The following is a 13,244-nucleotide window of genomic DNA, read 5'->3' as shown; positions in this document are numbered from 1 at the left end:
ATTATTTCAAACCCGTATTCAAATTCACGCACTTTGACCATGAGGCCAACGGTTCACCATTACTTTCATACAGTTATATTTCGTCATGATGAATCATGAATATAAAGGGATGGGCTTGAAATAAAAGTGAACGCTAATAATAGTGTTTTCTTTACACCAATTGCAATAATTACAAAAAAAATTGTATAAAATTACTTAAAAAAAAAAGAATTTTGGTCAAAGTGAAGTGAATACGTATTAACTATATTCTCCATATCCTACTAAGGCTATTACCATTACTATTTGATTCTATATTGTTACTATATTGTTTCTAAGACTATCCTACTAATTTGAAATCTAAGTTCAAAAATTCCAGATATAAAGCTGGTAACATCATTATTAGTACAGATAGTGCGTGTTAAATTTGTTTCCTAAGTTAAAATCACATTACGTTTTTTATATAATTTCAAGAATTTTAACGAGAGGTTTAAAAGTTAATGTAATGGAGTGTATTTTAGTTTTATAGCTTCCTGGCCGAAACCTATTTGCGAGCATATTCGATATTAGCTGATCTACTTTAACCTTTTACCTAGAACAAGTTTTATTTTAAAATAAATATCTATGTAATATATCAATCGTGTCAATCATATTAATATAGCCTAATATCCTAAACTAAGTTTTAATCAACAAATAATGGTTTCCGTTTTTACGTGGACTAAGTTATGTGTTTAAATTTCAACGGAACTTAATAGTTAACTAGCAATAATAAAATATAATTCATAATTGGGTAACAGACCCGGTTGAAATACAAATATTTCGATGGAAAGCAACACAGAAAACCCGTTTCAGGAATTCAAAATACCTTTAATCGCTCGTTCATGGGAAGATGAATAATGTATTCCTTGAAAAGATTGTCACTGAACGTCTAGCCTTTCGGAACGTTTCAACAAGTTCTATCTGTGTGTAGAGTTACTTTATTCTTCTCTTGGATAATAATTGGCTTGATCGTTATGATAAATATTTTCATGATATTTATTTAAATAAATAAACAAAATCTTTTTATTAAAAGTGTACTTTATGTATAATATTTTCAAAACTACTGACGAATGGATATATGTATATTTAGAATAGGTTTAGATGTAGGTAGAGCGACGTTGCAAGTAATGATATAGGCCAAAGGTTCTCATGTTATCAAACTGATTTCCTCCCTTAGTACATTTTCATTTGGTCACGTCTCCTCATACCATCATTACATTACGTAATTACAAGTAGTTTAAATACACTTTTCAAGTAAGGGAATTACGGATTACAGTATAGGTTTGAACACTACAAATTTTATAACTCAAAAGATACGAGCTCAACGGTAATATACTTTTTAAATACAGTATGATTGCATATACTTGTTACTATTAAGGGTTTTCAATGAAAAATAGAAATAACCATAATTCAATCTTATTAACTATGCAAAACTTTGAAAATAAGATTATATTAGCGAATTAGAAACTTAGAGGGTTGAAACTGTTTCTCCTACAGTGTTTTTAATATCTGGTTGTAATTGTCACAAACAACTTTATATAAATATATATATATATATATATATATATATAATATATATATATATATATATGAATCTATTATATTAAATTCATAATAATATGATGAAAATCAAAATAACAAAAGCATTTAGACGTTTTATAAAATTTAAACATGGATGTCACGTCGGAAAACAATAAACGAGCAATAGCGATCTTGCTTGACTTGAGAAAAGATTTTGATTATGTTGACCAGAATATTATAAATAGAAGATTCTGTCAGTATACGTCAAATTGCTTTAGATGGGTTTAAAAGGTATTTCAAATAGAGAATTAATAGTGTGAGGTTTGAAGGAATGAGAGTGATTCCATTGAGTTGATTTATTGGATTAAACAGGGATGTATACTGTCTGCATAAATAAAGAACATCATAAAAATAGTATATTATTTATTTTAGAAAGAGATTTATATTTAATCATACAATCAATTTTATAAATCATAACAATAGCTGATGCATCTAAACTGTAACATGTTCTTTGCTCCTCGCTTGTGAAAGGGTGCTTGAAAAGGGGTCAACCTCGCTTATGCGTTGACGAATTATGTTGAAAAATATAAAAAAAACTGGCATTCCAACGCTATTTTTATCATCCTTATCCTGTCCTAAGGACTGTTGTAGCTGGAAAACTGCTACTTCTACACAAAATTACTGTGGGGTGAATTTAAGCCGAAACAAGCAATGACTCAAATCGGCAAGAGCATAGTCGAAAAGCGTTTTGATCTAAGTTCACTTGAATAACATATGCCTAACAGGTTACCGATCTTTTTATGTCACAGACCTTTTTGCAAAACAACTTTTCTTAAAGTCAGAAATTCTTTAACGTCACCTCCATTCGCTGGATAATTGTTACTGCAACAATAGTTGTCGATCCAAACTCTCCTCGTGTTTTAAGTGTCGAGTATTTACCAGGAAAGAGTGGACCGTTGGAAAAAAAATGGGAAGAAAAGTCACTACCACTGCCTAAAATTGTATTGGAATCACCAATGAAGGAAGCCCCCACTCCATAAAACCTGCCGTAACATCAACAGGAGCAGGACGAGCCAAGAACAATGTGCGGACTCCATAAACATATGAACTCTACAAAACACTATCCCCAGAGTGTAATTGTAGCGCTGAGAAACACTCAATCCACCACATCATGGCAGAGTACCTCCATTAAGTCTTCCTTCCAAACAAATGACTTTCTGCATTAGAATTTCAGAGTAATTAAATATATTACTAACTTAAATTTTGGTTTTGATGATACACATGGTATTTGTAAATTCCCACAGTAAATAAATAAATAGATATATGTAAAGGCCAGGAATGCCATTGGAATTGGCTTAAACTATGCTAATTATGGGTCAGTTGTACCTGGGTCAATCCTAAATTGTATACGTTTAAGTTTGATGAAATGTTAGATTATTATTAGATTTTATATTTAATTTTTTTATTATTGGTGGCCTAACCACAACAGAAGGTTAATTTTGCGGTTGGTTTCTGACTTGAGGAAATAATCCTAGATAAGGTGTACCGTAGAGAAATATTTTTAGCTACAACTGACTTACGACTAGGCCTCTTTGTTGGAATCAGGCAACGACTTGTGTCTGTCTGGAGGGTGTTTGCTAGGTCACAACCACGGCCGATGCTAGCGAACAAAATTGTTTTGTTTCAAATCATGTTCATCAGTGAGGTCTGATCATGCCACGTGCCCTTTCCTACCCCGCCATATATATTTTCATACTTTGAGTTACTCTTAAAGAAAGAGTGAATTTTTGTAATTAGAAAAAGAGGTGGAATTGCCGATAACAGCAATGTAGAATGAAGTACTCACGTCCTTTCCCAATTTAGAGGTAAGGCTTATTGCACATCACTTAAAGGGGTTTTTATGAAGAGCACAAGGGCATTGGTAGTAATTTGAATGTCTTGGCAGTTAAGATAGTTGCACTTAAAGAATACAAATCAGTTTTAAATTTTGTGTCAAAAGATTGTGAATATAGCCTTGCGAGTAAACGTGTATTACGGTGTTGTACTAATGGGAAAACTCCTCTGCAACCATAATTTCAAAATTCGCAACTCAGCTTGGACGATTGTAAGGTAAAGATTCAAGGGCTTTAAGTCAGTGAGGAGAACAAGTTAATCTGAAGCAGTTTTTTGAATACTAGTGTAGAGGAAGAAGGATCCGAGATTGAGATTGCAAAGAAATATTCATTCAGGTTACATAAATTAGTTGCAGAGTGAGTGAGTTGTTCAAATGATTCTCCCTGAAAGTGTTATGTCAAGTTGTATGAAGTTTCCAAACCCAATATAACTGTACCTTAAACTGTTTATTCATGCAGCTGAAATCAAGATAGGTGAACTGTTCAGATAGTTGGAAGTCATGATGGAAATTATGGACGAGACTGCATTGAGCTTTGCGTAATAATTTTAGTGAGTTTCAAAAGTAATTAATTGTAGACTGCATTATGCTTAAAGAAGTTGAAAGAGGACTTGATTATCAGGCCGCTGAAGATCGATGATATGTTGCTACATTCATAGCATACGGCAAAGTGCTAGGCTATTGCAATGCCGTTATTCCGAGGAAGAGTTAACAGAAGTTATTAAACCGGTTATTTCTCACAAGTGGGTGCTAAACTTGTATTCTGTGCCAACTCACAGATGTGTGCTTATCTGGATAATCTGTGTATTTACGAACAGAATGTAAGTATGAGAAGAAGAAGTTCCAAGCTGAACGCAGGCTACAGAGATCCAGTTTTCGGCATGCAAGAAATGTAAAAATCCCAATCCCATAGGTTGACGTAACCTCAAAACCAATTGTCAACATAACTTCACAACAACATGTCAACAAAGCGGTGATGACGTCTTTTAACTATTTGTTACACGCGGCTTCGCACGCAGTGTTTAGTACCGTAATCCTTATATTACGTAGTAAAAGCAATTATGATGTAATATGATGGGAGTCCTCTACAAATTTTAAAACGTAAGTAGGCATTCATCAGATAGATATTATTTAAGTTCATGGTAAATAGTACTAGATTTTAACTTAATTATTATACAGTATCATGTTTGGCACGTGTAGGAGCACTTATGGTTCTAATTTTAATTATATACGTAATGTCACAGCTGAATCTGCCTTGACATCTCGATAATGAAAACACAAATCTCGGATCACGGATCTCGGAAACTTACTTCGGTCAAAAAGCGTATATTTCCAGTCTTTGTCATATATTACAGGTCTAAGATATTTCCAGTGCCATAGTAGAGTTTGCCTTGTTGTTCTAACGAATAAAAAAAATATATATATATATATATACTTACGTAGGACCGACATGCCTACTTCGGTTAAAAGTGCTTACTTAAGACCGTTTAAATTAATTTACATAATATGCCACAGGTTAGCATGCCATATTGCCTCGATTAAAAAACTATATACGTTCGATTATATAGTTCTCGGAAATCTATTTTGGTCAAAATTGTGTTGGCATAGTTGAGTTTGGTAGGACTGAAAAGCCTATTACGACCTAGGGTAAAGTCCTACCTACTTACTATGTACTTTCGGTATAAGAGGGAAATCCCTATTAAGGTTTTGAAACATTCAAAAATAACTGTTATTAAAGTTTTGCGTTACACTTGTTTTTTGGACTGTAGCCAGGGATAGAATGAATCGTTGAGGCATGTTAGTATTCATTTCTCTGTTTTTCCATAGGCCATCGTTAAAATGTAATATCATAATGTCAAGGAAGTCCATCAGTTTAAAGTAACTTATGTGAAAATATTCATACCTTCGTTCATTAAGGTTAGTTTTATAACAGTATTTAATGAATTATATGGTTTTAATTTGTCACTGGCGCAATCTAGAGTAAAATTGATATATGATTATTTACTATCTGCATTACACTACCGATCAATTACGGTAGCCTTTCTTAAATTTTTCTTCGTGAAACACTTCCTCGGATTTCAATGGACATTTTACAAATAGAATTAACCGAATTGGTCCAGCCGTTATCAAGATTTGCGCTTAGCAACACATTTTTCGAATTATTTTTATTTATAAGATTTTCTAAAATTTAAATGTAAACATAATTATGTTTCTGCCACTGATGAACTTCAGCTTAAAGTGCCAACAGATGTTTAGGGTCAGTTAAATTTGGATTATTATGTGTCATAAATATTATAACTATCTTATAACATTCGAATGTAAACAAACTAATTTTTCAATTTGAATTCGACTTTATTTGGTGAAGTGAATGTGTTATGGGTGGTAAAAAGCATTCTAAATGTTAATTCAGACTAAAAGTTATAGGTGTTCCAAATTTCAGCACAACCCGTATAGCAGTTTCAGCGTAATTCGAGGACAAACCTCGAAACCTCGAAACATCCAAATATCCAAACTTTCGCATTTATAATATTAGTAGGATAAAACAGGACATAAATATATCTTAGTATTGTTACCAAAAGGAAAGAGCCTAAAAAGAGAGGGTAAAAAAAACAAAGGATTGCTAAAACAATATTTAGTCTCAGATGGTTCCCTCTAGAGTTACAGCAAATGTAGATACGTCAGTGGGGAGGAATCGTTATCAGTGCCGGCTCTGAGAAATGAAATGTAAACATGCTCGAAATAAGCACGTAAGATCCTTACTAAGTTAAAAATACTCGTCTAGGTACCTTTGGGTACAGGAAGCTCATTGTGGTGAATAAGTAAAGGCAAGTACGAGTGAATGAAGACAACATAGTTTTGCCCATTGTTTCTCACTAATCAAAATATTCAGCGGTAAATGAATGTGAAATTATTATATTGGAAAAACATTTAGCTATATTATATTAGCTATAAAAAAATATTATATTATATTGGATAAATATAGCGGAATGCTCTTTGTAGGTAATGTTTACTGCAAGTAGAAAGTCATCCTTACCTGTTTTATTGGGGACTGATTTTATAAAGGCAACTTGCATGATTATTAACATACAATATGTGACTTGTGTTGTTTTAATTTCAAATTAGATATCATGTTTTTGTTCTTGAAAAGACAAAGTAATAACAAGTCACACAAATCAAGACATTGATGTGGGGTGTAACAAAGTTACGAAAGAAATATTAAAAATTGTGAATGAGTATCCAGAGAATTTTCTCAACAAAAACGACGAGGCAATTGAGTTTAAAACAGTACTTCCCTTTCCCCCTGTGCTTGTGGAACTGAGAAAAGTTATGGATTAACTACTAGCAGAAAAGCTAATTACACCAAGTTTGTCTACTATGCAAGTCCTGCATATTTAGTTAGTAAACCTAATAACGACAAATCAAGTATGGCAATAAATTACAAGATGAACAGTATGTTGAAGCTTGTAGAATACACTATTGAAGGTTTTTGGACACAGCTACCACCACCTACAAGGCTGCAATAACTTTACAAAAATAGATTCAAAACTTGGGTTAAGTGAGATGAGTAAGCACATAACAGGGTTTGTAACGTTTTTTAATGTTATGAGAGTTAAAGAATACCATATGCCTTACACGTGGGGTCAGGTTATGTCATCGATACTCAAGGTCATAAAATTTAATTTTATAAATTACAAAGCATTTTTTAGATAACTGATGTGGTTTATGAGGAGAGTGGGTTGCTGTCTTTCTAATCCCAGACTGTACATTTTCCAATTTGTATATGTACGTTCCAAACAGCATGTAGTATTCATTTCCTGCCTTTATGTGCTTGTAGGTGTGTGTTTATTCCATGGTGGAAGATCAAATCTTATTGAGGTACCTTTTGAGTGCGTTAGATGGTGTAAATATACAGTTCTCTTTGCACAACACTGACAAAGCTTGTAACGACAAACATAATCCCTTGCCTACGGCATCCTGTAATACAGCAATTGCCTCACTACAAAGGATCATATAGTCCATTGTATCATATAATCATATAATCAACTCTTGTTCTAGGCAATACAGGCAGGAAGTGTGGCTTTGAATTATCAGGATTAGTTGGTGTATCCATAGGCGTTTTTTATAAAATTGTTGTGTTGATACTTGAAATTTACGAATTTTGATTTGACTCCTGTTATGGGTGCTGCAAAGTCGACCACTGAGCGACATATTTTATCTCTAAGAATATCAATGCTTATCTAATATAAGAAGTAGTAAATACAATTTTTATTAGTAAAAATATTCCCGGATTATCTTTAATATTTCAGGACTTAGTGTTTGTTTTATTTGGAGTGAGATATTTAAAGTTATAAGTAAGCTAAATGTTTTGGTTATTTTCTTTGAACACATAAACGTATTCGTGTTGATCTAATTTATCTACCGTGTGTCAAAATTTATAATACGTATATTAAGTGAGTAATTGCTTCTCAGCTCCCATATGTCTTATGCCATCTTTGATTTCATTTGAAGAGGTATACCTTGGACAATGTAAACATGAGCGTGACATTTTGTAAGATACAGAAATACAAATTTTCCGAACATTTTTGCAATATGAATCACACAAACATCTCTACATCATTTGAGCAGAGCCGTGTACTTAATTTCCGTACACAATTTTTCCTTTTCATCTCATAACTACTACTAAAAGCTGTACGTAACCGTATTTCATTTGGTAAAACCCTTAAATCCAACATTACAAATTATTACATTACTGATATAGTTCCTCAAACCATCTGAAATTAACTAGATCAATTATCCTAATAGGCTATTAATTTTATTCATATAAATCTTCTATCGCATAAACATGAAGAATGGTGACGCTCAGAAGAATGGTGTTCATATGAAACTACGGTAAACACGTGTCCATGTATTTTTGATTGGTTGTGAATTAGCATTATCTGTGTAAACTATCAACTGTAGGGTTTGCAGTAGTGACTATAAGTATGCTTAAAATAATATTGATATTACATCATAAGGTTAAAAATGCAAAATGAAATCAGGAGAAAGAGACGGGTAAAGGAGCATCATAATATCAAATATAGCTACCTCAGAGGTTGTTCGCTCTCATTAGATTTTATCTCTACTACCTACTTGTTTTCTGTGTTTCATTCACTAAAACATAAAAATATAACGATAAACATTGTTTACACAAATACGTGCCTTAAAAATATTGAAATTATACAATTTGTTAACATTAATATAATATAATAATGAAATGTTTATGTGCTTTTATTAATGCTGTGCATTATTGAGGCGTAGTTGAAATGCTATAAAATATTTACCATTAAATAAAACACTATTGCAGTGTAGACTCTCATGTTTGGGCAAAAAAAAATTATGATGGATTATCGGTAGCTCGATACTATGACCTTCTTCTAATAATGACTAATATATCAGTGAGATAATAAAAACTACATAGTCATAGCACACTGTAGAGGAGTATCGTAAAATATCCCTGTAAAGCAAACCCTCAAGGTAATGAGAATGTAATGTTCTAACACCAGACTGATGGTGCGGTTTACAACCAGGGAAGACACACTGTGCACCAGTCGAGATATTGAACAGTGTTTCCTCTGCTTATAATACATTTACTTACATTAGTTGAAATTATATCGTTATAATAGCGATACAATAGTTATAGTTAGCGATATATAGTTGATAGCGATCGTTATAATAGTTGTGATAATAGCGTTCTTATGAATTGATAAGGTAAATAATAAACTTGAAAAATTGAAATATTAACATAATTCAAATAGAAGTACTATTCACCTATAATATATATGAAACATTTCTGTTTTTGTCATTTAGGTTTTGTTATATTTCAAACTTTAAAAATGAGGGATATTGTAGGTTTTTTACAGCTAAATAACCTAATATATATATATATATATAAAGTCCTTTATTTATATGGTCCTGGGAAATGCCAGTTTAGTTAAACGATACAAAAGACCTTCAAGCTCTTCTTTGAATTATCTGGTGTGTTAGTGTATTTACTAAAGTTAGCGTTTCTGTTTGCGAAGTAAATCTTCTGGGAATCTTGGAGGCCATGAAGATTGTAATCTCCTAATTTATTTATATGAATATGTAAATAAAATGTTTTGATTAAAGCGTGTTTTATGATATTGAGTTATATTGAAAGAACATTAAAATTGTTTATATATATATATATAAATTGAATACAAAATTCAGAAATACAAAAGTCGGATACATCACAGTTCTATGGCGTATCGTAAGTGAGATAGGTGATGGCAACTGGAAGAAAACTGCATACCAGTAACTTATTCCATCACGTTCATGTCATGTTTCAATGAACGTCTAGAGGAACGTTATTTAGACGTTAACGACACTGAAGAAACATATAATTATTTAAAAAAATATTTATCTCAACACTAATTCCTCACACACTATCCTGTCTCATTGTTAGAATAGTAATTGCAGAGTGCCTTCAGTGAGGGTGTTATTAGGACTGTTACCATGAACACATACATGTTCCAAAGCATCTGTAAAATACTCTATAGTCATTGGAAGACTCTAGATCTTATAAAATGTTGTTCCTCCATGTCATGTTCCAAAGGACTCCTAGAGGAGCGATTTATGGAACCCTGATGTTGAATATCCGCCGAGCTGATAACAGCTTATCTACATCGCTCACGTCGAGTGCACGCTACTGCCTGTCGCGTCGCGCCAATAATATAAAACCTTCATTTTATTTAAGAGTTCTAATACTTTAAAACGAATACACTTTAAAACTAACGATGTCGCATAACTGTGCCGTCTGTGATGGATCGTTTGATAGTGAGGGAGGTGAACAAGGAATTAAGTGTGCTGGAAGCTGTAACAAGTACTACCATGCTCGATGTATTCAAAGGGACGTTGATGGAGCCAAAACTCGATCTTTTAGAGATTGGAGGTGTAGGGATTGCCGGGCCTCATCAGCCACTACTCCTTCGCAGGTAAGCAACGAATCTACTAAAGAACTGCTTAAAGCACTTGAAGATTTCAAGCAACAAATGTTTGTCGAGCTTAAGTCTGTGAGGGTGGAGTTAAATGAGCTCTCGGGGTCTATGCAGTTTGTCTCTGATAAGATGGATGAGTCAACTAATCTAATGAAGGAGTGAGTTAGCATTAGTTAAGAAAGAAAATGAAAACCTTCGTAATTTGAATTCGGCCCTTACAGCTGAGGTGGACTCTCTGAAAGGCAGAGTTCGCTCACTTGAACAATATTCTAGGAAGAGTAATCTTGAAATTAACGGGATCCCAGAAACACCAAAAGAGAATGTGAGCGGCCTGGTGAGAGATGTTGGAGTTGCCCTAGGAGTTGAGATCCAGGAGACCGACATATCAACAGCACACCGAGTACCATCTTTCAATAAGGATCGAATTCCGCCCCTCATCGTCCAGTTCTCAAGAAGGACCGTCAGAGACACTTTGCTCAACAAGTTCAAGGATAAGAAGACGATGACAGCCGAGCAGATCAATGCCGCCTTCCCCGCCCAGAAAATCTACGTCAGTGAACACTTGACACCGGAAAACAAAATGTTTCTGTCAAAATTGAAGAATAAGTGCAAAGAAATTGGTTACAAGTTCGCCTGGTATAAAGATGGCAAGTTCTTTGTGCGGAAGTGTGAAGGGGAACGGTTCATTAGGATTGAAAACGATGAGGAACTCAACAAGCTGAAGTAACAAGTAAGTTATTGTTATTATGCCTTTGTATACACTCCTAGCTATTAGTTACAAAAAAGATATGTTTAAAGTTGCATTGCTGCCTACTGTTATTATATCAATTGTATTTTTGTATTTATTTATTTGTATTCTGTTATTCTGTTTAACTGTTATTTATTTGTTGTTAGAAGTCTATATGATTGTTATTCACTATAGTGTATTTATCTTGTTGATTTATTCCAAATTTGTTATTTGTTATAGTTTATTTGTCTGTTATTTAGTTTATAATCTATTTATTCTTATATTTATTATATTTATTTTATCTATTTAAATCTATTTATTACATTTGCTTATTAAGAAGACACATAGCCTAAATGAGCCATAACTTGTTTACAAAAAACTCGTACTCCGAGTTACAAGATTTCTTTTACCTGGAAAAATGACAGGAATAATTACAATTTTCTATATGCAAATATAAGGAGTATGAGGAAAAATTTTAACACTTTAATTGCAGAAATAGATAGAATAAAATGTAGGATTCAGTTTATTGTTCTTAGCGAAATTTGGATTGATAGTGATGAGGCCAGTTTATATAATATACCAGGCTATAAACTTTTTACAAATTGCAATGATAATTATAGAGCAGGTGGTGTTTTATGTTTTATAGATAATTCAATAGAATGTACTCAGATAAGCCCTCCTTTCAATATGTTATCAGCTGATTCTCTTTTGTTAAATATTAAAATAAATAAATCTTATTTTAAGCTGATATGTTTATATAGATTGCATAATACAACTGAAAACGTTTTTCTAACTGAACTAGCACAGCTTCTTTCAGGAGTTACAAATAACGTAATATACGTCGGAGATATAAATATTAATATTCTGGAAACTAGCACTATAACAAATGGTTACAATAGTATATTAAACAATAATGGATTTACATCCTTGGTGAATGCACCTACAAGAATAACAATTAATTCCAAAACACTTATTGATCATATTTTTGTTCGACATAGATATATAAATCTCTTTTCTAGTGGTGTGTTCGATGTAGGTATTACTGATCACTGTGTTTTGGGACTAAAGTTTGATGACTCATCAAACAATAAAAAGTCAACAGATAGTTTATGTCGTAAGTTTGTAGTCGATTTTAGTGTAGTTAAGGATAAGTTAAGAAATGTCAATTGGTGTGATGTTCTTTCTGAGGAAGATGTTAACTTGTGTTTTAAATAAATTTCAAGAAATATTAAACGATATTGTAGATAGTAGTAGTAAGATAGATTTAACTGACATTAAAATAAGAAAAGCTAAGTTATTGAGCCCTTGGATAACTTCAAATATTTTGAAAAAAATAGATAAAAGAAAAAAGCTATATAAAATTTCAAGAAGAAGACCTTATGACTCAGCATTTATGAACTATTTCAACAATTTTTCTGACAACTTAAAATCTGAAATCGATTTTACAAAAAACGAGTTTTATTCGAAAAAGTTAGAAAACTGTAAAGGGGATGTTACACAACAATGGAAGATTATTAATAATTTAACTGGTTGCAGCAAAGCTAATAATTGTATTGAGCGTATTGAATTGGATAATGGGACTGTGATAACAGAACCGCGCGCTATCGCACAGGAAATCAACAACCATCTTATCTCGATACAGTCTGGTCAGCCAAGTACACTCACTGCCGAAATTCTCCGTCCCACCCATGTTTACCTAAATTCCTTCTTCATAGCTCCTACCTCAGTGGATGAGATCAAAACAGTTGCTCTTAATTTGAAAAATAAAAGATCTACAGGTTATGATAATTTTAGCGTAAATCTATTAAAACATGTTATTGATGAAATTGCCCCGATATTAGAGTATATAATCAATATTAGTTTCAGTAATGGTATTTTTCCAGACAATCTTAAATTAAGTTCAGTCGTGCCCCTTTTAAAAAATCCCAATTTATATAAATTTTACAACCTAAGACCGATAAGCCTGCTTTCTGTTTTTTCTAAATTGTTTGAAAAAATAATGATGATAAGATTAAATAACTTTTTAATGAGAACGAACTTTTTAAGCAGGAAACAATTTGGTTTTATTAAAGGGAGATCTACGGAAAGTGCATTA

General features: G+C 32.6%; 1 protein-coding gene across 1 annotated transcript; it reads left to right on the top strand.

Annotated features, from left to right (window-relative positions):
• Positions 1-10,221: 10,221 nt before the first annotated feature.
• Positions 10,222-11,149, top strand: LOC124366745. Its single transcript, XM_046823347.1, has 2 exons — positions 10,222-10,580; positions 10,696-11,149. The coding sequence occupies exons 1-2, from the start codon at positions 10,222-10,224 to the stop codon at positions 11,147-11,149; spliced, it is 813 nt and encodes a 270-aa protein (XP_046679303.1).
• The last annotated feature ends 2,095 nt before the right edge of the window (positions 11,150-13,244 follow it).

The sequence above is a fragment of the Homalodisca vitripennis genome, chromosome 7 (genome assembly GCF_021130785.1).
Source record: "Homalodisca vitripennis isolate AUS2020 chromosome 7, UT_GWSS_2.1, whole genome shotgun sequence".
NCBI classification, from domain to species: domain Eukaryota; kingdom Metazoa; phylum Arthropoda; class Insecta; order Hemiptera; family Cicadellidae; genus Homalodisca; species Homalodisca vitripennis.
The sequence above is the reverse complement of the archived record's forward strand: the minus strand, read 5'-3'. Positions and strand labels throughout refer to the sequence as shown.